Below are 27,904 nucleotides of genomic sequence, written 5' to 3'. Positions count from 1 at the left end.
CCATTTAAAGCACAATTCCCCACGCAACGCATCACTCAGAGAGTTCATCCCCTGGAGCAACACTTTTTTCTTTTCTTTAAAATGACCCTTAAACATCTGCAAAACGTTAGAGGTTTAAGCAAGTGCAATGGGCAGTAAAAGCCAAGCAATGAAGCTACATCCACAGCACGCTGCCAGCCAGCCACGCTCAGCAGCCCGCCCTGCAGAGCCGTGCACAGCAATCATGGTGACAGCAGTGCTGTGACCAGCGGTGTGTCAAACCGCATTTGAAGTCTTCCAACTACTCCAACCTCGTGTAAATAACTTCTTCTAAGCTTGTTCACAGTGCAGAAGGCAGCCCCAGAGTGCTGCAGGAGAAAGGAGCAGGGCATGAACAGCTCTGGCTGCCTCCCCCCGGGGCCTGTCCTATGCACACTCAGATCCACAGCACAGAGATTTCTCCAGCAACTTCAGATAAGTTTCCCATGTAAGTTCCAAATAATTACTGTCCGCTGCATTTATCCGAGCAGAAAAAAATGCTTACCAGATTCCTAAACAGCACAAGCACGTAACCTCGGGGACACGAGCTCCTATGGCTGGAACACCAAGAACACCAAAGTTGTTCCCACTCCGCTTTGTTTGCTTTATGAGGGTTTATAAACATAACTTCAAAGTGGCCAAATGCTCCGGATCCCCTGCCCAGAAAGCCCAGCCAGCTGGCCTGTGCCGCCCTGGTGCCATTTGCCATGAGAACAAGCACAAAAACAAGGGGGAAAAAATTACAAGTGATAGGACACGGTCATATGTTGTTTTTTTTATGGTGTATCTTTAGAACACGACATTCTTTGAATGACTTCACGACATTTTGTGGTAAAGACTTTGAGTGGAACTGCTGTGGGGAACATGGAAGGGAAAGGAAATCTCTCCCCGCTCACAGGCTGCCCTAACAGGGGATGCAGAAAGGATGAGCAATCAGAATGGCAGCACTGGAACATAAACAGAGCTGAGAACAGACACGTATAAATCTAACTCAAACCTGCCACTGTGTGTTTGTCCAGCAAGACTGATGGGAAGCGTGAAAGGGTGACTGTTCTGAGGTCCTGCAGGAAGCTGTTCTAGGAACACAAAGCTGGCAATACATATTAACCACACTCTGCAGGTAAGGAGCTGTCACTGCTGCTGCACAGATGGAAAAACAATTCGCCCGAAGGCAGATCTGTGGATAAATGCTGACTTTACACTGAATCAAACATCGACTCCAGCTGAAAGAGGTGCCTCACCCACAGCCTCATCCACACCCTGGTGGTGGGGTGGCTTTGTAGGAACACGAGGTCATAAAGAGCAAGGAACTGATTTGGCTAAAAACCAACCAATTCAAACAATTTCCAGAGAAATCAGCTTGCTGACCCAGCTAACCGTGCCGTGGTTGGTAACTATGCTGAAGGGAGATGGGAAAAAACACAGCTGCAGCCCAGCTCCTGCACTGCACTGAGTCCAGCTGCCCCACTACATGGCAACGCAGCCCCGCTTCCCAACCCAGCAGCACACATCTGTCCAGGCTGGGCAGCAGGGCTGCCTTCCAGGTCAGCAACGTGCACCGACCCGCCCCTACAGCCCCATTCCCACTCACTACGTAAGCAGAAGCACACAAGGGCTGGGGAAACGGGAATCACCATTTTTGGCTGCAATCTGAAACCGAACTGGATGAGACGTACAGTGAAATGTTACATGCACTGAAAGACAAGGACAGGACCCAAATGTCTCCGCAGTTCCCTACTCAGCATTTCAAATTTAATTGCCTAATAGCCGTGGCATCCCGTACTTGCAGGGAGTGCCACCAGACCTCACTCAGTGCAGACGGGCCAGACTGAGCCAGCAGCTCACCCCCCGTGTCCCATCCTCCTGCCGTCCGCAGGGAAGCTCCCCGGACAATGCTTCACTTTCATGCAGCTGAAGCAGAAGAGAGTGTTCATTAACAGCTTCCTCATCAGAACGGGGCACAGAGCAGCACGCAGATGGGAGCACAGCCTGAGCTGTGGGACAGGGAGCTGCGAGCTGAGATCTCGCTCACACTCACTGCTTTTCCACCAGGCTAACATGGCTGAATTCAGAACGTGCTCCTGCTTTCTCCAAAGCTGCAGGAGCTCCGGGGTATCACAGCTAACACAGCACTCTGATTCTGACACATCTGTCTGGTGGCCGCGGGCTGTTTCCTGCTCCCCCGCAGCTGCACCGTTGTCACACAGATTCAGCTTAAGGAATTTAAACATCTCTGTCATAGCAGTAGGTCAGAAAAACCACCCCGATGTCACCAGAAGTGCACCGTTACCTCCTGTTCCGCTGCCGGACTTCAGAATTCTGACCCTTCTGGAGCTTCATGTTTCATACCGTACAGTTTAAGGGGAAAGTGGATGGGGAAAAAAAGGATGAGGAGAAATCAGGGCGCTGTGATTCCCCCGGTGTGAGAGAGCAGGCAGAGATGGAACTGCCCGTTTCTTCCTCTGATGGTTGAGATGGTGTCAGAGGATCGGTTTTAACCAGGAGGGCAGCTGAACACTCGGGGTAAGCTGACCTCTCCCAGACAGAGACAAAGCAGCTAAAGACAGCGCGGACTCCCGACTTTCCATGGAAATAGAGCAGCAAGAAAAGAAGCCTCTCTGCATCGCACGCTGCTCGAGGCAGAGGACTCCCTGTCTGAGCTGCTCAGGACAATGAAGCCCCTGTTTTACAAGGGCTCAGAACAGCTAAGAAGCTGAAACAAGTCAGAACCCCATTGTGCAGAGCAGTAGCTCTGTTTGCAGTCTTCTCAACCAACACCAGGAATGACTCAGAAACCTGAGCCAGCAGAAAGCACCAAAGTACCTGAGCAGCCCTTCCCCCCAGTACTGCTCAGTGGGCACAGCTGACTGTCAGCAACTTCACAGTGAACTTTCAGCCAAATAAAAACCAAAACCCACTACGTAGGATTGCAGACGGAAGGAACAGTCAGAGGCAGCAGGCATCCACGAGGCCAAGAGCACAGACCTGCTGGGAGAGGTGGCAGGCACACACGTGCTGAGCCCCTTCCCCGTGCCCATGCACAACCAGCACTAAGCTGACCCTGAGAGGGTTAAGCCACAAAGATGGGGTGGGCGGAAGCTCCTCACAGAAAGACAGTTTTTAAAGTACAATCTCTTAGACTGAATCTTCGTGCCCAGAAGTTCCAAAGCCACACTGCTAGACAGACATTCCCCAATAGGAAACATCCTCCCAGCACACCTCCAATAAGCTCCTTACAGCCCAGTCTATGCACAGCCAAAGCACCGCCGTAAATACATTCTCATTAAACAGCAGAAACAACTTTGCAAAACATCTCTCTCAAGCTCCAGTGAATGCTGTTTTGTTTCTGATTGCAAAACCCAGTGAAAAAAAAAAGAAAAGCTTCTAAAAGGCAACACCACTTCTGTTTGGAGTTGCCAAAGCTCTCAGTAAATAAATAACACTCCATGTGACTTAGACAAGGTAGTGCCACGGAACCAGGAATAATCCAGCAGCTCAGTCTGCCTGAAGCAAACGCATGTGATGATCACCTGTTGCTGGGGGCACGGCACATAATACACTGCACTCTGGGAAGCTCTGGGGACGGGTGATAGTCCCAAGTTAGGACCCGCACCGCTCAGGACCAGGGTTTATTCTCCACACCCATTCACAGCGCTGCAGAACTCCAGCAGAACAGCCAGCTTCCTGCCCAACTCCAAGCACGTCCGCAAAGCGCTTCCTCTGAGGCTGAGGGCAGGCAATGCGAGCCTGGCCAGCTGCCCAGGCTCCCCACCCCCCCCCCCATCCCCACCATGTGCTGCTGCAGTTTTCTCAGGCCCAGCGCTGAGCTCCCTGTGCTGCTGGGACGCAGCTTCCTGCAGGAGCCGTGCAGCACGACGCCATTCCTCCAGCACTGCGGGTGGGGAAAAAAAGTGAGCAAAGCCTTTGCAGCTCCACCAAATCCGCAGCGCAACCCAAACCCACTCCTGCTGGTGTTTCATACCCTGTCCAGACCAAGCAAGGTACCTCTGGGTCTGAGTTTTACAGTGCAGGAGTACGCACCGACCAACATTCCATCCGCTCCTGTGGAAGGGAGAGGGATGGCCCAAAGATTTACGATAAGTTTTGGGAGTTAGGAGCAGAGCCACCACTAGCACTGTGCGGTGCTCCCTCACACCCAGCCAGGCACAACGGCAGTTTTTGCACCACAGAGAAGCACGGAACAGGCATATCTCAGCTGATTTTATGCAGCATCAACTCCGAACCTACACAGGGTGTGAGCTCAGCACAGCGTCTCACTTTACCAAATGGCTTGGGTTGGAAGGGACCCCAAGGATCACCAAGTTCCAACCCCCCGCCACAGGCAGGGCAGCCAACCTCCACGTTTAACACCAGCCCAGGCTGCCCAGGGCCCCATCCAACCTGGCCTTGAACACCTCCAGCGTTGGGGCACCCACAGCCTCTCCGGGCAGCCATTCCAGCACCTCACCACTCACTCTGTGAAGAGCTTTTCCCCTGACATCCAAAAGGTGGGAGCCTTTAGAAAAGTGAGGCAGCAGCAGTGATTTGCAGAGGGAAAGCAGCCGGTGTGCTCTTTTAAGATAAATTCTGTACATTTAGGAGAGAGAAAGAGAGCTTTTCTTGTTTGGATGGTTACTGTAGGCTCATCAGATGTCACCCAACCTGAAAGACGGCACAAAAACTGGGAAGGAACCGGTCAGTGTAAGCAGGACCCGATGGAACCAAGCTGCTGGGACAGTTATATCTCAAAGACATATCTTAGAACTTCCACTTTTGATGGCGCGAACGGGCAACGCCTCAGGAGAGCAACAGAGGTACAAACTCGGACCTTCTTCAGCCCTCCTCGCCGCTTCATTCCTCTCCCTCCCACAGAGGCAGCCCGCCGCTTTCAGCTGGAGGCGGATGGCAGCAGCGCTGCGGCCCCTCCCCAGCCCGCTCCCATCGCTTCCACGCGCGGGACTCCGCGCCGCCGGGCTCTGCGGGCCGCACCCCGCGCACGGGCCGGGATCGGGCAGGCGGGGCCGGGCCGGGCCGGGCCGGGCCGAGCCGTGCCGTGCCGTGCCGTGCCGAGCCCCGGGGCTGCGGGCCCGAGCGGCCAACGGGAGGGACGCGGCCCCGCGGGCAGCCCGAGCCGCCGGCACGGATCGCGGCCGAACGCCGCGGCCGGAGAGACGGCCCGCAGCCCGCCGGGGAGCGCCGGGAACTCACCGAGGTCGTCCATGGTGCCGGTGCCACCGCCCGCTCTCCTCAGCGCCTCGCAACTTTCCCGCCCCGCCCCCCGCGCGTGCCCGTCGCCCGCGCGCTCCCGGCGGCGCCGCGCGTGCCCGCGGCTGCCCTCTGCCGGCGGGAGCGGAGGGAACGGCGCGGCACGGCACGGCACGGCACGCGGCTCGGGGTCCTCGCGCTCCGACCTCGTGTTGGGAGCTGCAGAGGGCGACGAGGCGTTCCCTGAGCTCGCAGTGCTCCGGGACTGAAGCCCGCCGTGACGCGGCGCCTTGTCTTCTGCGCAAGCCGCGACAAGGAGTTAAGGAGTTATCGCCCCGCTGCGCAGACGGGAAGCGGGTCAGAGAGCTGGAAGTGAAGCCAGCGCCGATCACCTGCAGCAGCCAGCCCTCCATCCACCCCTCTCGGAGCCAGCGCTCCCGGACCAGCCCCGGGACCCCCCCACAGCGCTGAGGTTGCCAGCCGGGAGAAAGCGGAGCTCGCTTCAGCAGCGGCGTTGCGAGCAGCGCCCTTGTTGGCATCAGCCCGAACGGAAGGCGTGCAGCGGAGCCGCGCGCTTCAGGCCGTGGCTCCACGTGGCTGCACCAGCAAGGAAGGCAAAACGGGACGGCCGCAGCCCGGCTCCCATTCATCCGTTGCTCAGCGCTCGGCCGCCCTCCGCAACCACCGCAGGGGGAAGGAGAGGAAACCGCCTCGGGGCCACCGAGAGCCGTACGCATTATTAAGCAAAGACTTTGATTTTTCTGCTGTTGGACACCGAATTTCAGTCTCCGTAGAGACTGTCAAAAATTGCCAATGCCGACTATATTTCAAGTCGTCATGGCGGGGTATTGGGAAAAGTTTTCAATTAGCAATAATCGCGCCTCGGATTAACCTCATTGGCTACGATACTGCCACTGCGCAAAGCTGACCTCCCTTCTCTCCGCCGCCACCCCACGCCCCGGGGTCAGCGGAAAGCTCACGGCGAGCGGCCCCGCACCGCGGCCGCCCCCCCGCCTTTACTGCCGCCGCCCCCGCCCGGTACCGCGGCCCGGGGGTCACCGAGAGGAGCGCGGCCCCCGGTTGCGCCCACCTCCGTGCCGGGCAGCGGGCGGCCGCGAGGCATGCTGGGAAGCGCTATGCAAAGTAGGTGTGACGTCACGCGGGAAACCCGGGCTCTCCCCGCCGGAGGGGCGTTCCCCGGAGCTCAGCCCCGCCCTCGGGGTGCGGCGTCCCCTCCGCTGCTCCCGCGGATGTCAAATCCCGCCGGGCTGCTGGGAGCTCCCCGAGGGATGGAACAGTGCAGAGTAAGAAGTGGGAGTACAGTGCAGAGTAAGAAGTGGGAGTACATGAGATGAACCGAGGTGGTGAACTTCAACTCCAATAATTGTCGCTCTATCGTTAACCACGAGAAATCAGCCTCCGGGGAGGCTCTCAAAAATTGCCAATGCCGACTATATTTCAAGTCGTCATGGCGGGGTATTGGGAAAAGTTTTCAACTAGCAATAATCGCGCCTCGGATAAACCTCATTGGCTACGATACTGCCACTGCGCAAAGCTGACCGCCCCCTCCGCGCCGCCGACGCGCCCCGAAGCCGCACCGCCGCCTACGTCACAGCGCGCCGGCGCGCTCCCACGCGCCCCTCACCTCCGGCCCCGCGCGCCCCCCGCCGCTGCCGCGCCGCGCTCGGAGCGCCGCTGTGTGCGGGGAGGAGCGCGGCGGAGCGGAGCGGCGGCGGAGTTGGAGCGCGGGGTGTGCCGGGAGCCCGCTATGGTAATGAGCGCGGGGCGGGCAGCGCCTGCGACGGAGGAGGGGTTACGGAGGGCTGCAGGTAGGTGGGCGGCCGGCGTGGGGGCTGCGCTGTGTGAGGCGGCGCGGAGCTCCTTGTCCCTTTTTCTAAAGTAATAATTATTTTTACAAAGCTTCCTCTCTTAAAACAAACAAACAAACCAACCAACCAACCCTTAAATCCTGTGGTTTGTCGTGAATATGAATTGAATGTGGAGACTGAAACCTGCACCAAGCAGAGAGGCACAGCCAGGTGCTGGCAGGGGCAGCAGGCAGCCCAGCACAGCGGCTGTAACAGCCAGGATCCAGTTTTCCAGAAACTCTGAATAACCAAATTGCAGAGCATCGCTGCCCGGAGAAAACCAGCCCCAAAACCGAGCAGCTTCCTTACAAGACGAGGGAAAGCAGCCTTTGCAGACTGTGAGACACACAGGATTTTTCAGGTGCTATTTGCAGATCTTTAAAGGTAACAGCAATTGAGCTTCAGCATCGTTCACCACGCACCACTGCTGCTCTGTTGACTTTCTGCCACCTCATACGCCATCACAGCGGCTCGCTGGGCCAGCAGAAGTGCAGTCCGGGTTTCCATGACTTGTCCCTCCTTGCTGTCTTGTGCCCATACTTTCCAGTTGGGCCACACATACGTAAGGCTGAGCAGCAGCACTGCCAGTGGGTGCACCCTGGATGCTTCTGAACACAGCGGCTAACAGCCCTCAGTTGTGCATCAGGCACGTTTTGAGGCCAGGACCTGAGGGCAGCAGGGAGGGGAAAACGCCTTTTTTAATATAAGCATCTACGATGCGTTTTATCAAAGCTGCTACCGCCATCTGAACAGAAATCAGAGCTTATTTTATTCCGGACGTTTCCTAGAGGGCGGCTGCGAGGCACTCGGTGCAGTACCGGGGCTGTACCCCTGCAGGAAGCTGGGCTTCTGTTCTTTGAACCACGGGAACTGTAGTCGCTGTGCTGAGCTGTGCACAGACTGCATTTCCCACAAAGCCCTGCTGGCAGGAAGCCGTTCTCGGAGCTGGCAGCGCTATGAAAGGTACGCGGTTGTGCTCTGTTTGCTGTAACGTTGCTATCTCACCAGCCGTGCTCGCTGTGTGACCCACCTCCCCCCCGCCATGTCACTGTTACAGCAGAAAGGATTCGGGTAGCATAGCTGTCCCTCTGAATTTCCGGCCTGTCTGCTGCCTTATGCCGCCTGTCCTCTGCCTGCAGAGCATTTCGGGTGTGTGCTAAAGCCAACGCCGTCTGTGGGCCCCGATCGGTACGCTCGGGGTTCTGGTTTGTGCTGCTGACCTCTGAGCACTTGGGTTTCCAAAGCTGCCTTGCGTTTCCTGAGAAGTCTTCCATCGTCTGTAAGTTTTTCCCTGACACTCTTCTGGTGCTCCACAGAGTCTCTCAGACGTGTTATTTCTGCTTCTAAGCCTTCCCTGCTTCCCTCTTTTGTGGGTCAGCCTACACGCTGTCTCCATTTGTGGGTCAGGCTGTCACAGCTCCATTCCCTGTCAAAACAATTCCTTCTGAGAGCTCTCTTGATAGTGAGGGACAGGAATGGGGCACCGCCATCGGTGGAAGCAGTTTAAGCGCTGCCAAGCTGCCGCTGGGAGCATTGGGATGGGCGTTCTTCTCAGAGCCAATTACTGTTTCACAGAAAACTGTGCCTTCTGAGCAGTCCTCAGTGTTACTCTGTGAACAGGATGTGGGAATGTAGGAACGCTTTCCTATTTCCAAAATAATTTGGGTTTCTTCACAAACAAAGGGAAAAAAAAAAAAAAAAAGCACAAAGAACCATTAGCATCATTTTCTGGAGAATCCCAAGACAACGGGCACAGGGATATGCTCTTTGCTCTCGTTTACCTGCCTCGTGTCCTGTTCTTGGCTTTTAGCTCAACATGTTCCCTGCCAGGAGGCTCCCAGGAGGCTGCAGAGCCATCAGACCGCACCACCTCCGGCACCACTCTGTCCCCAGCGCGTCCCCAAACCTGGCTTTTGTACCAGCCTGCCTCCCCCCGCATCCCGCAGAAGTAGAAGAGATGCAGCGTTTTATTTCCAACTCCAAAAAGCTGTTTGTAATGACCGGAGCTGGAATCTCCACTGAGTCAGGGATCCCTGATTACCGCTCGGAAGGTGTGGGGCTCTATGCCAGGTCAGACCGGCGGCCCATCCAGCATGCAGAGTTCGTCCGCAGTGCCACTGCCCGGCAGCGCTACTGGGCGAGGAACTTCGTGGGCTGGCCACAGTTCTCCTCCCACCAGCCAAACACGGCCCACCTGGTGCTGAGGCACTGGGAGAAGCTGGGGAAGCTGCACTGGCTGGTGACCCAGAACGTGGATGCGCTTCACACCAAAGCTGGGAGCCAGCGCATGACAGAACTGCACGGCTGCACGCACAGGTACTCTCTAGGTAAAGGGAAGATGGTTGACCAGTGGTGTTCTGCTCCGGGTCACCGGTGCTTAGGTGCAGTGTTAGCTGCTGAGAAAGGAGACAACACATAAATGCACGGTGCTAGTGGAGATGGCGTGTTCAAAGTTGAGAGGGCAGTGCCAGGAACACTCAGGCCAGGCACATCAGAGCAGACAGCACACCGGAGCAGAGCTCTGCGAGCTGCCTGTGATCACCCAAAACTTCCAGATGAAAAAGCACAGCCTTAACTGTGAGAGGGAGTGCAAGGTAGTCAAAGCGCAAGGGTCAAAGTGCATAGTGTAGAGCATCCCTGCAAAGCAACATTTGGAGGCAGGCAGACAACTCACTGGCCTGCACTACGCAGTAAATAAATGTGATAATGGCAACAGACTTCCCAGGCCTAGTAAGGAACAAGTTATGGCTCCGGGGCTTCAGCTGACGTAAAGCTCTCTGTTAAGACTTCGCTCTGCATTTCAGGGTTTTCTGCCTGACGTGTGGTGATCAAACCTCACGCTCTGAGCTTCAGGAGCACTTTGAAGCTCTGAACCCTGGCTGGAAAGCTGAAGCCCTTGGTGTGGCTCCGGATGGGGATGCCTTCCTGACGGATGAGCAGGTGCGCAATTTCCAAGTCCCAGCTTGCAGGAAGTGCGGTGGAATCCTGAAGCCTGACGTGACGTTCTTTGGAGACACAGTGAGCCGGGAGAAGGTGGATTTTGTGCACCAACGCCTGGCAGAGTCAGACTCCATGCTGGTGGCGGGATCCTCTATGCAGGTAGCAAGGTCTTCCTCCCACGCGAGTTTCTGTTTCTGTACTGCTCTGTCTGCAGCAGCCCTTGGTCCCGTAGCTGAGGACAGCTGCTTGCTGGCAGATCACCACAGCCACTTCAGCTTCTCAGTAATTATTGTTGTTGGTATTTGGATCCACAGTTGTCCTGTTTGGGCTTCCCTGCAACTCCACTACCAACAGTGTCTGTAACGCTGCTGTAAATACCTCCATTCTATAAATATCACCACTCCACATACGTGTTTCTTGAACGTGTAAGCCCTTGCTAGCTTTCTAGGCCCCACAGAAAGCTGTGTGAAATACCAGACTTCAGGACCTCTAATTGCTAGTTAAACTTCTGAAGAAGAGAGCAGAAAAGCCTCTGCTTGCTGCTCACGTCTGTCCTTTGTATCACAGTGTGTTTTCTCTATTAGCTGTTATCTTACAAATGCAAGGTAAGGTGGTCTAGAAAACCCTGCTGTGTAACCCATGGAAGCTTCTGGAGAGTTGATAAGCGATTTTCCAGGACCAAGTTCTACTACATTAAGAAAAACGACTTTAACACCTTCCAGAAAGGTGTAAAGCAAAGGCTGCCTGATTGCACTTCCCTTTGCTTCAGGATACTGGAAACAAATTCCTTGAGCTCGCCCTTCTTAAGCTCATAATCCTTCATACAGGAATGATTGAAATGCCTTAGGTTCATTCTTGTAGCACCTAAGCTGGGCCATGTGAGAACCACCAAAGTAGAAGCGTTTAAAGACCTGTGATAAGTAGCAAAAACTGCTGCAGAGAATCAGTGAAAGACAGGGACCTTCCCTTCAGTGTATTTTCTCCAACTGCTGAGAGGTTAAAAGCTGATGTCTTTTTCTGAATGGAGAAACCCCCTACCTGAATGAAGTGCAGCTGCATAACACAGCATACACATACAGCCCCATTTCCCACTGCCAACCATCACCCATTTCACTTTCTACAGTCCTTTCCGTCGCTGTTCTTTGCCTGTGCTGCCGATAACTCCATCTGCTGGTGTTCCTGCAGGTGTACTCTGGTTACAGGTTTGCACTGGCTGCCCGGGAGAAGCAGCTGCCAATCGCAGTCCTCAACATTGGGCCCACGAGGTTAGATCACTTTGCATCCCTCAAGCTGAATTCCCGCTGTGGAGAGCTGCTGCCTTTGATAGTTGCACACTGAGCCAACGAGCTGAGCACCAGTGGCTATCAGGAGTAAAATTATCTCGACAAGGTGAGTACCCTCTGGGTACTTAAAGTACCTTAAAGGATATTAAAGGGTAAGAACGTGGGTTTAAATAGCCAGCAGATGCTGGGGCTGAACTGAAACCTGTTCAGACAACGTGCATCGAAGCCTGGCTGCACCTTCCCACCCGTTCCTGGTGTGCTCAGGTGGGCCATAGTACCACCTCCCACTGCCATGAACTAACATGAGGGTGGTCCCAGTCCATTTGTCACAGTGACAGAACTACAGGGGACCAACTGCAGATTGAGAGAACACGATCAGTGCTGGTACCTTTGCATGCTGCACTCCTTCTTTGTAGCACAGCAGGTTCCTGAGGGTTTCTCAAGTCACTGCTGATTTGAAAGCTGTGCCTGGTTGAACTGACCTGGCTCATCAAAACACTGCTGTTGTGAAATGTGAATAATATAAATGTTCAATTTCATCTATAAAGCAGTTTCTTCCCTCCATCCCTTAATCCAGGACTTAATCTCTCCAAAGGGGAATTGCTTCAGTCTGAAGGGCAGCCACAAGATCCTTACACATGGGCCCCGGTGATGCCAGGAGAGGGCAGCAAACCTCACACATGTCAGCCTGACAGTTTTCTGCACTGAAACCATCTCCACTTAACAAGGAAGGAGAAGAAGGATGAAAAGGAGTTCTTCTCTGCCTTCCCTCGCTGTGTAAACAGTGCCTTTTCTTTGCATTCACTGGCAAAGGACTGGACTGGGACAGGATATTCAGACATCTGAGAACAAAATACTTCCTTTCTTTTAATAGTTGTCAAGAATGGGGTATGGGGAGTTTGACTGAGTTACTCCAGGCAGAACAGCACGGGAGGGTGATATGGAACACACAGTATCAGCTGGAGGATCCCATGTCATTCATGGGCAAATATGGAGCATGCAGAGAGGATAAAGGAGGCAAAAAGAACTGCAGTTGTCATTCCCCTCCCTCCCCCCTCCAAAAAAAATGGATCAAAAGAGGAGCTGAACAAGAATACTGCTCTTGTAATAAATTATTTGAAAGCACAGGTGTATAGTCAACAAATATACAGAGTGGTGTGGTCAGATTGGTATGCACAGATCGTAAAGCTACAAAGGTTATCGCGTTGGAAAGGGATCATTGGAAACAAATGGAAAATGCTCACCCATGTTGTAGGCTCACAGGAAAAACTCCAAGAGGAGCAATCTCCAGAAAGAGAACCTTCTCCAGGGGCAGTCAGCCCTTAAATGGGGTACGGGAGAGGTGCAGCCAGGCTCCAGCCCTTCCGGTCACAGAGGTGAATTGCTTTCACCTGTGCTCCTGTGGCTCACTCAGTGCTCGCCTCAGGTGATCAATCAGAGGTTCATGCAATGATTCAACAGTTCCCATACACTTGCACAGCCTGAAACATTACATTTTGGATCCAACCTTCCACATCATTCTACCACTCCCCTCTTAGCTACACTGGGGTCTTTCAAAAGCCCCAGTCCTACCCTTCACCTAACTTGCCCCATATTAATATTCTGACAAGAACTGTGAGCAAGCTGTTAGAAGCAAGGATGCCAGAGTCATTTGCTAAGAGGGCAATAACAGAGCAAGGAGATCTGACCACAGAATGCTAAATTGCTTCTCTTTTGTTGCCGCTTCAAACCCATACCAGGCAGGAACAAGTAAAGTACAGAATCCAGTGGATATAGGGGATCAATCCTGCAGAAAGTAAAGGGAATTAGATACTCAGAGTTTCAAGACTCAGTTCCAAGGGCCAGAGGGGACACTATTTCACTTGAAAGCCACATGAGGTGCACTCCTTTCTGCTCCCATTCAAGGGAGATCCCACTTTCCAGTGTGTGAAGAAATCTGCTGTTTGGTATTGAAAAAAGCTCAGAGATGTCTATCTTTAGGGCAGTAAAGCTGCTAACCAAAGCTTCTGCAGAAATCATTGCTAAGGCATCATCACAGTCTCCACACACAACCTGGGCGCTTGCACCGTGTTTATTCACATAGGTGTTCCATGTAAGAAGGCGTTTCAGTCTCCTTGGCAGAGGAACCGGGGCCAGGATTCTCACTCTCCACATCATCTTCTGTACCATCTGGAAGCTTGCACGGCACAGGCGTGTTAAAAACAGAGGCTGCAGGTTTAATGCCATTAGTGCCCGTATTCTGAGAAGGCAATGCTCATTGTCCTGAGTGAGGACTTAGCATTACCAAATGTGACAGGTAACTCAGCCTTCTATCTGTGCCTCTTTTCCAGTTCAGCAGTTGGGTATCTGGGAGAGGAGAAGCAGGGTGTCTCTTCAGCCTCACTGATAAATGGGTTGTGTTGCCCTGACCCTCCACTGCTTACACTACATGCTTTTAAGTCACTAGGGACAAGGACTTATAGTAGATAATGAGCATTTACAGTAAATTTCCTGTGCATGATTTATTATTATATGTTAGTGAGCATACATTTATCACAGGTATATGAGGCCGAGACAAAGTTGTCCTGTTTTTGGTGCCAAGCTGATCCAGCACAACTAAAATTGACTTCTCATACAGCAGGTTCAGAGCACGTGAATTCTTAACATGTTGCCCCACACACCACTGGGAACTAAGTTTGCCCATCGGAGAAATGCAAGAGAAAGCCTGAAGTTCTAAACCAAATCCATAATCTGCACCACTCTAACACTGACCACCACCTTCCCCTGTCACTTCTTTGGGACTGTTTGTGTGGGATATTGCAGTGCAGAGAGCCAACAGCTAGCAAAAGCTTTCACGGCAGGTAGCTAGCAGAGACCGATCTTGAGAAGCCTGTTTTGCAGCTTACTGATGTAGTTACTGCTCTCAAAGGAGTTACAGAAACCTCCAGGGTTCAGTACTATAGAACATAAATCATCCACTGGCTGAAACTAACAGCAAAGGTGTGTTACACAGCCTGGGCAGTGATCTCTTCCCCCTTTACCAGGGAGGAAATAATGCCTTGTCTGCTCAAAGCCAGCCTTGACCATCCACCATGACTGAATCTTCTCCTACCTTTTCTGGGTCATTGCTGTTGGCAGAGTGGATGAAGATTTCAGATCTGGACTTGAAGTGGTAGCTCTGTCCATCCGTGGTTAGCAAAAGCACACATTAGACAACAATACATGAATACTTCTTTTTTTCTTCAATAAAATTAGCTGAAATCAGTAGCCTGAAATCAATGTACTCTTCCCTTTTTTCTTACAGCCTTTCCTATTAGGACAAGTCCCTGAGGTTTGGCTAAAGTTGCTGTGAGTACCTTAGAACAGATCCTTCTGCCCCTCCTCTGAAAGTGGGGTAGGAGTTACTCAAAGCAAATAGAAGCTGCTTCCTATTTGGCAATCCTTGCCTTCGGTTCTGCACGAACACTCAGAGCAAACTCTGTAAGAGTCCTGCAGCCTGATGCATTTCACAAACAGCGCTCCAGTGAAGGCAGCATGGACTGCAGTTGGCCCGAGGGATCCTGCCTTACAGTCAGATTGCTCCTACCAACAAACCTGCTTATTCATGACTTCTCGGAAAGGACCAAAGACTCTGGGCATGATGAACTCAAAAGGTTCTGAAGCCTTGGAGCGAAAGGGGCAAAATCCACCTTATAGAGTGTACCTCTTCCCACACGACAGCCTTGGATGTCACCCTTTCCTATTCTTTGCATCTGTGTGGAGAAAAAACAGGCATTTCAAACCAGAGCCCAGTGACTGCTTTCCTTGGTCTATTCACTCAAAACCTACAGCTTGGGCAGGACGGATGGAGCCTTCTCACGTACCCTGTCCTGGGGTACCAGGTAAACAGCAGCAATCCTGAGAGGACAGTTGGTGTTAGTGGGAAAGGAATGAAGAGGGTCTCAGCCAAGCACCTGAAATCAGCATTTCTTATCACATCACCCTGAATCCCCTACCCTGCCTCAGTGCAGAGGTTTCAAGATCTAAATTACCTTCACCTGAACAGCTGTGTTTTTAGATTACAGAAAAAAATTATACAGGTGAAACAATAAATGTACGATAGAGGACTTTGCCTCTTCATTCTGACTGGTGTGGCCATTTTCATCACCAACATACACTGTGGAAATATCTTTCAGATGCCAGATTTCTTCTGGCTGAAGCTTTCTTTCCGAAAGGCAGGAAATTCTGGAACATGGGCTGGTAGATAGCTTTGATTTCTTCATTAAATCATTAAAAAAAAGAGAGAGAGAAAAAAAAAAGGTGGATGATATTTTTGGAATAACAACAGAAAGGAGATCATTAATCCTTTTCCTCTGATCATATTGTTTCTGCAAGACTTTTTAAGTGGAGGATTCCCCATTGGGGGCTGCACAGCTGAGCAGTCTATCACCTGTGAACCCAAGTCCTGACAGATACAGGAAATCATGCAGAGGACACAGATGGACAATGAGGAATTCATACTCACTCACACTGAAAACTGGCCAAGAAGGCAGCAATTACAAAGGCTAAAAATAGAAGAGGAGGGAAAGAGAAAAGCAGTTTGTGTCAGAGGGCGTCACAGCATAGAGCATGATGCCTGCACACTCCAGACAAGCAGGCTGGAATGCCTGACCCAAGCGAGCTGCTAGCCCCTGCTGAGCCCCTGACAACACATGCAGCTTCAGCATATGCAGATCAAAATAGTGCCAGTTTGCTAACATAAGAGCACTTCTGGGACATTCTGCTGTTCCCTTATCACAGGATTATTAGGGAGGGGGATGAGGAAAAAACACTCACAGAAGGGTTTTGCTTAACCACCAAAACCATCCCCATGCTGGGGCTTGCAGTGCGAGCATGAGGAGCTGCAGTAAGCGATGCGTCCCACACGAGCAGGAAGGCACAGTAGCAGTGCTGACACCAACTTCAGCAACCATAAGTTCCAGACCTGACAAAGAGCCAAGGAAATATTTTGGATGAAGTGGGAAGGGTTCGCCATAACCTTCAGGAAATAGGAAATGAGTATTACCACAGAACGAGGACTCAGTCAGCCCTGACAGGGAGAAGCTGCGTATGAGATGCACACACTTAAGATTCATTTTATTTTTTTCTCACAAAGAATGTGATTCACCATCCTATCCCGTGACCATTCTAACACCCTCAGAGTCCCAGGGCTCTCCCCTACGCTGTGTGTACCTTTATGTATGACACCATGCCCGCTTCTTCCTTCTCCGTCTGCTTCTGCTTTCTCAGAGCCCTCTTGCAGATCTTTGGGTTCTGTCCCATCTTTGAGAACAGCTCATGCAGGCACAGCTTACTGTAGGTCACAGACTGCTCCTCAAAGTCCTCTGTGGCAATGTGCTTGCAGAACGACACACTGAGGGTGCACTCATTGTAGAACTCACCCGAGATTTCCATTCTGCACCCGATGAAGATGGCGGTGCGGCTGCACGTACTGCTCAGCTGCTGGGGGGTATGGAGCTGTGTTGCTGTGAAGAACCAGCTCTCCGCTCCCAGCAGCCAACGTGGACACGAGCAGCCCCTCCACACCACCCAGCAGCCCTCACACACATGGCAGCCCTCCACACAGAGCAGCAGGGCAGGGCACGCTCAGCAGGATGGGATGCAGTGAGACAGCCCCAAGAAAGCTGCACAGCCCCTCCCGGCCCGGGTAACACAGCCTCAGCCCCACAGCCCGGCCCACACATGAGACTGCTCGGAGAGGACGGCGGCCAACAGCTGCCTCAGCCCCTCACGCGGCCTGGGAGGACATCGGCCCCGCGAGGAACAGCCGCTCCGGACGGAACAGCACGCGCTCATCTCCTCCTGGCACCGCCCCGCCACTCCTCAGGGCCAATCAAAGGACGCGGGTGCCGGAAGGGGCGGGGCGCAGCACGAGCCGCGGTGCTCCACGGCCGGAAGGGGCGGAGCTTCGCGACCACCCACCCATCCTCTATCCCACTCTCCATCCCTCTCTCGAGGCCGCGGCGCAGCATGGAGCAGGCGGGGCACGTGGCGCACGGATTTTATTGGCGGCAGCTGCACTGCAGTTTAACTGCTGCAGTATTTCTTCTTGTCCAGGTGGAGGTGAGCGGGGTCGTAGGGTGCCTTGGAGAAGCACATGGCGGCTGTGCGGTCGCAGTTACAGACGAGCATCTCGCACTCGTTGTTGGAACCTGCAGGGTTGGGGGAGCGGTCAGAGCTCCGCGTGCTGCCCCATCTCAGCACCAGGCCCCCGGCTCCAAGTGGGGTGCTCCTCCCCTCCAGGGGTCTCTGCCATCACACTGCAGCTGTGTGGCACAGCTATGCAGTACTGCCCAGTTTGCTCAGCCCAGGGCTGCACCCCGAGGGGAGGACGGGGTTCCCGCTGTGCTGCACACCATGTGGGCAGCATCACCACAGCACTGCGCCTCGCAGGGCCTCCTGCTGCACATCCCTCCCGCACCCATGGCCACGCAGCCCCATTCCTTCCAGACAGGGAAGGCACAGTGACACAGAGCACAGCGGAAACTCGGGGCAGCACGTACTGCTACACGTGATGGCCTTGTTCTCGCAGGAGTACTTGTATGTCTTCGTGTAGGGGGTGTCATTGGAGGCAGCACAAACCAACTTTGCCTTGCTGTAGCACTGGTCGTGTGCTTGACAGCACCTGGGAAACACAGAGGAAAAGGTCAGAAGATGTTGAAACACAAGCTCAGCTGACTTGTAGGACGTGTAGGTGTGTGACTGTTCGTAAATAGACTTTGACAAGGCAACAAACGCAAAAACCACCAAACCCTTCAAATATTCAGTGATAGCTGGGAGGGCACAAAGGACCTTGAAGGGAAACACCTCATAGGGTATCCCAACGACAAGGACCATCAAGCCCAACTCCTCCCCTGCCAGTCCACGCTCCCTGAGGTGTCTGCTACATGCTTGCTTACTGCAGCAGCTCTCAGGACACCAAAAGGCAGCATTAGCCCTGCATCCCCCGTCAGTGCCTGGTGCCCGAGGAGCTAGCAGCTGCCACAACCCACGGCCCTTTGGCCAGCAGGACTGACGGCTTCTTAGCATTTTGCAGCTCAGCCCTGAGTGTTTCTATGCTGGAGCTTTCATTGGTGGACTCAGAGCTGTCATTGGGACTGCAAGGCCCAGCGCTGCTGCAAAAGAAGTGCTGGAGTGAATGTGATAGAGCCGCTACAGAAAGCAGTTGTTGGCATTGTACTTCATCCCACTAATAAGGCACAAAGCCGTCTTTGGGAGGATGCTTCATCCCCAGCAGCCAGACAGTTCAGTGAATGTCTACAGACAGGGCTGAGGAGAAGCTGGCATGCAGAACCATGAAAGCAGAAGCAAGGGAAGAGTTGTACAAACCTGTCCAGTTCATCCACGGGTGTCCCACTGCCTCCCAAGCCACAGAAGCAGCCGTAGTCGTTAAACTCAAGGAGAGGTTGGCTGTCTGGGATGGTGCATTTGATCATGCTGCGGAACTCCCATAATGCCCGAGGTGAGATAGCAGCGATGGCAGCCACCGCTGAGGAGAAGCACAAAGGTTAGCATTAGGTGTGGAGGCAGCAGGCCGGGGGTGCCGAGAGGGGCACGTGCCACCTACACACCCGACAGCAAGAAAAGCACACCAAGAGTCTTCATTGTTGGGGGATCTGACAATGAGATTGCTGCTAGAGGAAACGCAGCTCTTTATACTGCCAGCTCACCTTGAAATGAAAGTGAGGTGCACACACCTCTGTTATCGAACAGATTTCTCCTATCAGGAGCTTCAGGCAGCATATTGTGGCTCAAACTTCTGAAGGCCAATGGAGTTCTAGCTCTGGAAGTCAGCAGGGCAAATACTTGCATTCTAGGTTTTGCTACTAAATTGTTTTAATGCTAGTATTAAGAGTCCTCCTGAAAGGGATGCACATTTTCCAGGGTTCACTAATGAAAAACACAGAAACATGGTAATTAATTTGGAAATTGCTGGCACATTAATATCCATTCTGCTAACGCTAGCATATTCTTCATATGGTATCCCTCTTACATTAATCCCATAGCTCTCCACAGATTCACCTAACCTCATTTAGAAGAAGCTGTTCATTCATCCTAAATGATCATCTGGCATGAGCTGAACTGAAAAAAAATAATCTGTTTCTTACTTTGAAACTATACAGGAGGAAGGAGAGGAGATTTAGACTGGATATAAGGAAGTTTTTTACAATGAGGGTAGTAAGGCACTGCCACACGTTGCCCAGAAAGGTGGTGGTGCCCCATCCTTTGAACACCCAGGGTCAGTAAATGTGGCTGTGAGCACTGCTGGAGCTGTGGGTGTCCCCATTCATTGCATGGGCGTGGGAATGGACAGCCTTTAACGGTCTCTTCCAAATCTGAAGATTCTCAGAGGTTCTCCTAGGCAAGAACCAGGAGCAAAGCAACCTGGAAAGCCTCTGACATTCCTCCAGAATGTTTTCATAACAACCACAGCAACAAAAGAAGGTGTGAATGCAACAAAGTAGTGGAAGCTTGAGACCAGAGATTTTAACTGAGTACATGGGGATGCAGTCATTTCCCTCCTTTCCTTCTTGGCTGAGCAGATTTGGCCAGCTTCCTCCAGTAACTGCTGAAACCATCTCACACCCATCACCAGGTGAATGATAACGCCGTGAACAAAAATAACTAAAGATAATTTCCTTTCAGGTACAAGCAGGTGGCACCGTACCCATCCTCCTGGCAAGGCCACCATGGCTCGGCTTAAACAAGACCTTGTGGCTGTTTGTACCTGACCTCAGAGGAGGTATGCTGGAAATGAACTGTCCTTAGAAGACGTTTCCATGCACGCAGCACACTTCAGCAGCTCAGACAGCAGTTTCTCCATCACCAAAGCAGCACCCACTTAGGCTCTATGGTTCTCTATGCCAAGGCATGAAGTGAGTTGGGAACTTTGACATTAGATTAAAAAAAAAAAAAATTAAAGGTAAGTAAAAGGCTCAGGAGTCAGCCAGGAGCAAGTCCAAAATACTTTGCTCGTTATCGGACCTGAGAGGCCCTAACACTGTCGAGGCTGTGGATTAGGCATTGTTACGTACATGAGATATTCCCTTGAGAATAAGAGCCTCCATTTATTTCTACAGTATGCAGCAAGCCTTCCATTTTAACAGCAAGGGAAGAGGCAGAGCTCATCTTTCCACAACAATCTAAAATACCAGAGCGCTTATTCTGGAAACTTAACAGTTCAGCATCCCTCGGCAAGTTCACATGCATCTTTCTGTAGGTGACGGTGACAGCATCTTCCTCTTCAGAGTGGCTGAAACTGTCACGGTGCACACAGGATCCAGTGTTGACAGACCCATGGGACGCCTCCGTAAGCTGGACATGCTGCTCAACAGCCAGAACCGTCCCCATCTCTCACAAGCTCTCTGAGTCTCTGGGATTCCCCACTCACGGATTAACTAAGGCCAAACAGGTGCTGAGTTGCAGGCTCGAGATTCCTATGTCCTAACAGTGAGCACACTGAGCAAACATTACAGGCTGATGTAAAGGAGCCAGTGCTTCAGTTTACTTGGGAAAAAAACATCTTGATCTTATGACACGGATCAAGCTGCTGACTTTCCCTTCAATATCTGAGTGTTCTCTTTCTCCTTTGCTACTTTGGCCACCTTTACTCTTTTTAAATATTTTATTTCTCTCTTCTTTTATTGATGATCCTCGGGACTCTGCAGTTCCTTCTTCCCAATTTCTCAGCGTATGATTTTTTATGGATGTTTCCAAGAAAACCTCTGATAAACTGGCCTTGCTAAGTCAGAAATCAAAAATACTATCATATCTGGGATTTTGACAAGGGGACCACTCAGTGTGAGAATGTGGTAATTCAACATAGAATATTTGGAGCAGAAACTACAGAATAAGATAACAGATGACGGAAAGAATGCTGAGTACAAAGGACACCTCCAGGAGACAAAAACTAGAGTCAAGTGAGATGGGTGATCGCTGCCTAATAAATACCCTGACTGGAGGCAGAGCGCATGGCTATGAGCAACTCATGGCTATTGCTTGATAAGTACCTGTATGCACAAGTAAGTAGTAGAGCAGGGATGCCATTGTGGAATGTTTTGTTGACATGTAAGTGGGGGTGGGAAAGTTACACGAGGAAGCTTGGAAATCTATAAAAGGGATATTTATTAGGACCTGCAATAATGGATTGTTCACATCTGAGTCCATGCCTTCAGACACTGCCAATGGTGTCCCTGTGGGGCAGAAATCAAGCCAAGGCTTAACAAGTCCTGTCCGGCAACATCACCCGACTGAACCATTGGAGGATTATTTTCCGCACCCATCATCAATCTGCACGACAGAAGTTGAGCAGTCAGAAACACAGGGAAGTCACTAATGTGAAGGAGCAAGAAGTAAACCGTGAAGTATTATAGAGGATTTTGAAGTCTCAGAATCGACCTGTATCTACCTCAGCATTAGTTACTTTTCTTGATTTGGTAAGAAGAAATGCCCAAGTTTCTGATAACTGGTTCCTTCAATGGGGCAGTTTGGGACAAAATGGACACAGAACTCTGGGACATTACCACTACTGCAGACAAGACTGCTGCTAAGCATTTAACTCTGGAAGTACTCCAATGCTTAAACTCTGTAATAACATAATTGCAACATCAATACAGCCATTGTGTTTATCACTCCCGGTATCTCTCATAATAATATCAAACTCTTATCAACCATACAGCTTGTTATGTCTGTGGGATACCTCAAGGAAAGATCCTCTCATCATCCTCAAATGGATGTTCTTACCACATACATTTTCAAAAACCATCACAAGTGGAGATGTTTGCAGTGCTAATATGGTGAGGTCAACATAGAATTATCATAGGTTTGTGTCTGTAGCTGCTGTAATTTGCCTTCTTGCCTGGTTAGATAATGTGATGATGAAGCCATGATGCATTGCAGATGGAGTATTCTGTGACTTAAGGCATGAAGAGTTCGTGCTTCTATACAGGAAGATCATCTGCCTCATGGGAATGTGACACTGGAACATATTATCTTGTGAAAACTCACCTTTAATCAGGAATTAAAAAAAAAAAAAAAAGATCTAGAAGTGAATTCCATTGGATGTGTCAGGATTTCCAGGCAGTGAATCTGTTAGTGAATGAACAGTCTACAAACTTTGCGAGCTTCTGACCCTGATTGCATCCGTATCTCCACTGCTAAAAAAGATTTAGATTGGATGCTTGTGCATTTGCTCACTTTACAAGCTGCTGTGGTTGACTACATTGGACAAATCTCCACTCATCCCCCAAAACATCAGTTACTGCATAATTTGAGTGATATGTCCCCTACTACAAACGTTTTGATTTCACATATTCCATTACCTGATGTTGTTACTGTACTGAGATGGCTCCGGCACGACACAACAAGCGGTGGTTCTCTAGCATATGACTGCTACATGATGGTTGTCAGATGTGCGTATTGTCTATGGGTCACCTCAAATTGTAGAAGTTGCTACAGTGGCTCAAGCTTTTCAAATTTTTGCAAAACAAAAGCTTAATATAACAACTGACTCTTTGTATGTTACAGGTACCCTTCAGTGGATTGAAAGATCTTTTCTTAAGTTAACAACCCTACCTTGTGTGCACAGCTCAAGTGTGTTTTGCATTATATCTCTCACTGTACTCTTCTCCTTATTTTATTATACATATTTGATCACACACTGTTACCTGGTCTGTTAACTGCAGGCACCTGCAAGGCTGATCAAGCCACAGTCGCCTTTGCTACCCCCTCAATTATTTCAACAAGAGTGACTCTCCCATCCATTTTTCCATCAGAATAGAAGAGCCTTACAAAAACAATTCCAACTGACAGTAGATCAGGCCTGTGACATTATTCTAACATGCCCGGACTGCCAGGCAATTGCCCCTTTGCCTCAAATAGGAACAAATCCCCATGGCACAGCCCGTCTTCAAATCTGGCAATCATATGTCACTCATGTTGAAGAATTTGGCCATCTAAAATATGTGCATGTAACAGTAGGTACTTATTCTTCTTACATGTTTGCCACAGTGCATACAGGCAAATGCCATCGCAGTGCCCATAAATACTGGTTATCTGCTTATGCGGCTATGGGGATCCCACATACTATAAAAACAGATAATGGCCCTGCATATAGTTCCAGGGACACTCAAATTTTCCTTCAAGAATGGGGGGTTACACATGTTACAGGCATTCTTCATTCTCCCACCGGACAAGCTATCATTGAATGTGCTCATCAAACATTGAAATGTACTCTTAATAAACAAAAAAGGGGGAATACGGGAGACACACTGCAGGAGATTATGTAAAGCTTTGCTTGTACTGAATTTTTTGAACCACAATCATACAGATAGGTTGAGCAGACCGCCATTTTGGGGCCTCCTCAGTGCTCAAGGAACGACTGATGGTTAATGTTCAGAATATGGCCACAGTGCATTGAGAACATCTCTTGCCATTAATACCTTGGAGTCATAAATATGCTTGTGTTTCCACAGAGACTGGCCCTAGGTGGGTTCCAGAGCAATACATTCGGCTTCATCTCAAGGCAGAGAATAGCATCCAGCCCTCATAGCAACCAGGACTGTGTGTTTCTTACCTGTTGGTATTGCTTTGCAATTTGTTGTATTGTGGATGACTCATAGGTGCCATAGTGAGTGGTACAGAATGTCTGGATTACCCACTGGATAGTATCACAATAACAACACTGGTAATGGTATGACAAAAGAGGGTGATTTACCTGTGTTACTGATGCAGCTCTTTTTGGTGTAATTTCACCACCCCAGTATCAGTAACACCCAGTTGTGATGTTATTAGCCTACCAGTTAACCTTTTCTTAATTTGCGGAGACAGATTCTGGAAGGAATCCCAGGCAGAGCAATGGAGGACCCTGTACTACAGAACAATTAACTCTATTTCATCCACTGATCAGGATTTTAGAAATACAACCATGCATCATTCAAGATGAAGGTGCATGCTATCTTACTTTGATTCAAGATGTGATTCGAATACAGAATTCTGGAATACCACCCAACAAATTTTCTGTTTCACTGGTCCGTTCAGTTGGTACCTTTGTCAAGGACCTAAGGGCTCCTGACTGAAGAATGATCCTGGAATGGAACAAAGTATACTGACAGTTTTAAGGGAACTGATATTTGTGGCTGTAGCAGCAATTATCTTGTTTTGTAGAGAGAGCTGGCCTTGGTAGTTTATCTTATTTTTTGCAAAGACTTGTTTTGCAAGCAGGTGTTCCACTTGGGCTCTGTTTCATGCACTAGCCACACAGATATCATGTGCAAATGGAAAAAACCCTGCAGATGCTGGGGAAAATAAAAACAGGAGAGACGCTGTGGTGGGTGAGAGAGGAAAAGTGCACTTTGAAGCAGGGGATGCCCTGCTGACACTGCCTATCAAATCCACCACCAGCATGTTCCTTCTCTCTCCTTTCCGGTGGTTCACCATCTCTCAAGGGTTGGTAAGTAACAGTGCACGAGCTTAGGGAGCTTCTGCTTCCCACTTATGGGGATTGTCAAAAATGGATGCTTGTGTGTATGTGAGTGTGTGTATGTTGGATAAAACTCATAACCCTCTGTGCTGCTCTGAGTGCAGTTTGCTTGCCTTTGCTCCTGAGACATCCTGTCTCTCAGATCCAAACGTACCCTGAAACAACAGTGCTTAAGCTTTAGGCACAATCACCAAGTTAGGATGTTAGCTGGCTAAGGAAAGCAGTGCCACTAGTGATGCTCTGGATGGCTTGCCCACTGATGTTAATTCTGTCTGACGTGCAACTTAACGAAATCGTGTGGCCATTGATTTTCTATTATTAACCCAAGGGCATGGTTGTGAGGATTTTAAAAGCATGTGTTGTATGAATCTTAGTGATTGTTCAAAAAAACATCAGAGTATACAAAAATTGAAGATTCTCTCTAATCAGTTACAGGTACACACAGAATGGAATCCTCTGGGATTCTTTTCCAGGTTGCAGGAATTTGGGCCATGGGCCAAACGTGTTCATTTTTTCTTAGTGGGTTTAACAGCATTTTTTGCCATTATGCTGTGCTTGCCTTGTCTCTTTTCTTGCATTCAGCGTGTTGTCAATCGAAGCCTTGATTGAGTCACGATAACCTAAATGCATACGACAGTGCTGTAACAAAGCATTACATAAAATGAAGGAGAAAGCTCCAAGTCAGGCAGTCAGGATGCCATGTGTAAGGCATGATTATATTATTAATATGGCTAGTGCCATTATTATGTAGCATGTTAATAGTTTGCTTGTAAACAAAAAAAGTGGAAATTCAAGGTAGAATATTCAGAGCAGATGTAGAATAAGATAACAGAGGAAGAAAAGAATGCTGAGAACAAAGGACACCTCCAGGAGACAAAAACAAGAGTCAAGTGAGCTGCGTGAGCGCTGCATGATAATGATCCACCTAACATAAGAGCACTTCTGGGACATTCTGCTATTCCCTTATCAAAAGATTATTAGGGGGGGATGAGGAAAAAACACTCACAGAAGGGTTTTGCTTAACCACCAAAACCATCCCCATGCTGGGGCTTGCAGTGGGAGCATGAGGAGCTGCAGTAAGCGATGCGTCCCACAGGAGCAGGGAGGCACAGCAGCAGTGCTGACACCAACTTCAGCAACCATAAGTTCCAGATCTGACAAAGAGCCGAATAAATGTTTTGGATGAAGTGGGAAGGGTTCACCATAGCCTTCACTGGACGTGTTTTCTGTATATGAAATGCTGTGGCAGCAAAAGATGCTTCAGGAATGTTGGGTTCCTCATGAACACCACCCTTGTCATTCTAAGGGACATTCCCACTCTAAAGATACATGCTTTTTACATCTTTTCAGGGGCAGCCAGCCAGAGGCAACACAATGGCCAAAAGGCACACAGGGGATTCAACGCAAAGAAGGGCACTGGGTCTGGAAGGATGAGACCAGCATGGATTCTCAGCCCTTTGATCAATCTAGAAGTCATGCTGTGACATTCAGAAAGTTACTCAGCCTCTCTGCGTGTGCTTTTCATGAGGTAATAGTGCAATACCGTGACCCATACTTTTTTCCAAGGCGTTCTGAGGTCTACTGAGAACAAACATGAATGAGACAGCAGATAACTAGTATTGCTATACTCCCCCAGATCTTTCCTGAAAGATCAGGAACAAAATTGCTTCAGGAAGGTGGAAAGTAGAGCTGAATCAGCTGGGCTTTAAAACCACTGTTCCAAATACAGATGTTACCTGCAAGTTTGCATGCAGACCCCAGTCCTCTCCCTTCCCACTAACAAAAAGTACCTCGTTACCACATTCTGTATTTTTTTTCCTCCTTCACCACTAAGCACTGTAAGAGGAAAAGTTGAGCCTGAGCAGAAGAATAGAAGTGGAAGTACAGGTCTACGGACAGAAACAGAAACTGAAACACAGTCATTACCTTGAGTATAGTTGTTTACTTTCTGTATTCACTGTCTCACCTGGCATACTTTCTCCTCCAACTCTACAATGTCCATATGGTTGGAGTAATTCAAGTCTCCCTGCAGAGTCCAACAAATCTTGGCCTAAAAAACAATAAAGAAGAGGAAGATAAGAGGTTGAGAGTTCATTTCAGCAACACAAACCCAAGCAGCCCCTCTAGCATGCCATGTGCCAGCTGTAGTGGCTGTAGTGCTGCATGTGGCTGCAGAACTCCCATGGACAACGGGCACAGGCATGTCTGTTTCTTCAGTTACTGCTTCTGTTCTTGGAATGGTAACAAAGACTGGCGTGGCAAAAGATTTTCACTCACTCTTTGTTCTCCCCACCAGGCTGTCAGCCTGAGCAGTCACCAGACTGCTCTTAGACTCTGCTTTGCACAGTGTGCCACAAAGCCCTAAAGAGAAACTTAGAACTGCTGAAATCCTTCAGCGCCCTCCCAGCCCCATGTCTGCCATTGCCAAATGCTTGGCATTTGAGACTGTTTGAGAAGATCCCCTACGTAAGGGCTTGCTGAGAGGGGAGGCTTTTTAAATCTACTGTTAGGTCTTCTGCACCAACCAATGAGTGTAAATAAGAAACATGATCAAGGACTGAAACATGCATGTACGTTTACAGAAACGTATATGGAGGAAGAGAGAGAAAGAGTTGGTGCTTTCACCAATCCACTGAATTTATAAAAGAGCAGCCCAAGTACTGTTCTGCAGGAGCAGATGCACTACCACCACCAATCTCATTCCTACTACAGGCAAAGGATGCGATTTTGAAATGCTGCCAGCTGCATCCCAGCTCTTTTCACTGCTTGCAGCCCGGTGTTTCTTCCAGATAGCGAAGGTTTGTTGTCTCTACAATGGGATTTGTTATTTATCACCACAAACGGATTGCAGTAACACTTGCACTTAGGACCTCCATGGCTCTACAATGACCACAGAATAAGTCGGTCTGTGAGGACAGGGGTGCTCATCTTGCAATCCCATCCCAGCAAATTATCCACCAAAGCAATGTGATGGAAACACACCCGGGATCCTCCACACATGTGGAAAGCCCAGAGCTCAGTGCATCCAGAGAGCACACAGATACGCACAGCTGAGGGAAATAGGAAATGAGAATTGCCACAGAATGAGGACT

At 50.2% G+C, this 27,904-nt stretch overlaps 3 protein-coding genes, 1 long non-coding RNA gene and 2 other non-coding genes across 24 annotated transcripts in view; 2 read left to right on the top strand and 4 right to left on the bottom strand.

Moving 5' to 3' along the window:
* The window catches only part of PXN (transforming growth factor beta 1 induced transcript 1), a 42,224-nt gene extending 36,075 nt beyond the window's left edge, over positions 1–6,149 (bottom strand). For 5 of the 7 annotated variants that reach the window (XM_046901102.1, XM_015275211.4, XM_046901099.1 and 2 more), the window contains exon 1: positions 5,227–6,149. Coding sequence is in view for 4 of the 7 variants with exons in the window: in XM_046901099.1 (XP_046757055.1) it covers positions 5,227–5,239 (13 nt within the window). In the remaining 3 variants the exon portion in view is untranslated. Of the gene's footprint in view, positions 1–523 lie in introns of all 7 variants that reach the window. The other 2 variants (XM_046901101.1, NM_204984.2) reach the window with 2 other exon arrangements.
* Positions 6,009–6,149, bottom strand: LOC112533523. Its single transcript, XR_003077920.1, has one exon. It is a non-coding gene; the product is annotated as a U4 spliceosomal RNA (small nuclear RNA).
* A 490-nt stretch (positions 6,150–6,639) lies between these two features.
* Positions 6,640–6,780, bottom strand: LOC112533524. The gene has a single exon (XR_003077921.1). It is a non-coding gene; the product is annotated as a U4 spliceosomal RNA (small nuclear RNA).
* On the top strand, positions 6,684–15,410 carry SIRT4 (sirtuin 4). 13 transcript variants are annotated; one of them, XM_046901404.1, is made up of 6 exons: positions 6,810–6,994; positions 8,231–8,370; positions 8,902–9,407; positions 9,896–10,190; positions 11,234–11,420; positions 11,892–12,458. In XM_046901404.1, the coding sequence occupies exons 3-6, from the start codon at positions 8,908–8,910 to the stop codon at positions 12,020–12,022; spliced, it is 1,113 nt and encodes a 370-aa protein (XP_046757360.1). In that variant the 5' UTR covers positions 6,810–6,994; positions 8,231–8,370; positions 8,902–8,907; the 3' UTR covers positions 12,023–12,458. The 13 variants fall into 13 exon arrangements, with proteins under 13 accessions (XP_025011509.2, XP_025011511.2, XP_025011508.2 ...); XM_040648175.2 differs by having other exon boundaries at positions 6,810–7,052; XM_025155746.3 differs by lacking the exon at positions 6,810–6,994 and adding an exon at positions 8,013–8,054.
* A 1,882-nt stretch (positions 15,411–17,292) lies between these two features.
* Positions 17,293–26,186, top strand: LOC121111828. Its single transcript, XR_006931583.1, has 3 exons — positions 17,293–17,395; positions 19,979–24,782; positions 26,163–26,186. It is a non-coding gene; the product is annotated as an uncharacterized LOC121111828 (long non-coding RNA).
* Positions 17,354–18,853, bottom strand: PLA2G1BL (phospholipase A2, major isoenzyme-like). Its single transcript, XM_040648248.2, has 3 exons — positions 18,662–18,853; positions 17,836–17,957; positions 17,354–17,484 (listed from the first exon to the last, which is right to left on the bottom strand). Exons 1-3 carry the CDS (start codon positions 18,766–18,768, stop codon positions 17,360–17,362), a joined length of 354 nt encoding a protein of 117 aa, XP_040504182.2. The 5' UTR covers positions 18,769–18,853; the 3' UTR covers positions 17,354–17,359.
* Positions 26,187–27,904: the final 1,718 nt, after the last annotated feature.

This window comes from Gallus gallus, chromosome 15 (assembly GCF_016699485.2).
Source record: "Gallus gallus isolate bGalGal1 chromosome 15, bGalGal1.mat.broiler.GRCg7b, whole genome shotgun sequence".
NCBI lineage: Eukaryota > Metazoa > Chordata > Aves > Galliformes > Phasianidae > Gallus > Gallus gallus.
The sequence above is the reverse complement of the archived record's forward strand: the minus strand, read 5'-3'. Positions and strand labels throughout refer to the sequence as shown.

What these genes read in the sequence shown, in the direction of transcription:
- PLA2G1BL (XM_040648248.2), bottom strand. Translation starts at nt 18,768, where the DNA reads ATGATCAAATGCACCATCCCAGACAGCCAACCTCTCCTTGAGTTTAAC. An exon ending in CCCGTGGATGAACTGGACAG is followed by an intron (nt 17,958 to 18,661) that starts GTTTGTACAACT and finishes TGTGTTTCCCAG; the next exon opens with GTGCTGTCAAGCACACGACC. An exon ending in CAAGGCCATCACGTGTAGCA is followed by an intron (nt 17,485 to 17,835) that starts GTACGTGCTGCC and finishes CCAACCCTGCAG; the next exon opens with GTTCCAACAACGAGTGCGAG.
- SIRT4 (XM_025155739.3), top strand. Translation starts at nt 6,692, where the DNA reads ATGGCGGGGTATTGGGAAAAGTTTTCAACTAGCAATAATCGCGCCTCG. An exon ending in CTGCACGGCTGCACGCACAG is followed by an intron (nt 9,408 to 9,895) that starts GTACTCTCTAGG and finishes TCTGCATTTCAG; the next exon opens with GGTTTTCTGCCTGACGTGTG. An exon ending in TGGCGGGATCCTCTATGCAG is followed by an intron (nt 10,191 to 11,233) that starts GTAGCAAGGTCT and finishes CTCTGGTTACAG; the next exon opens with GTTTGCACTGGCTGCCCGGG.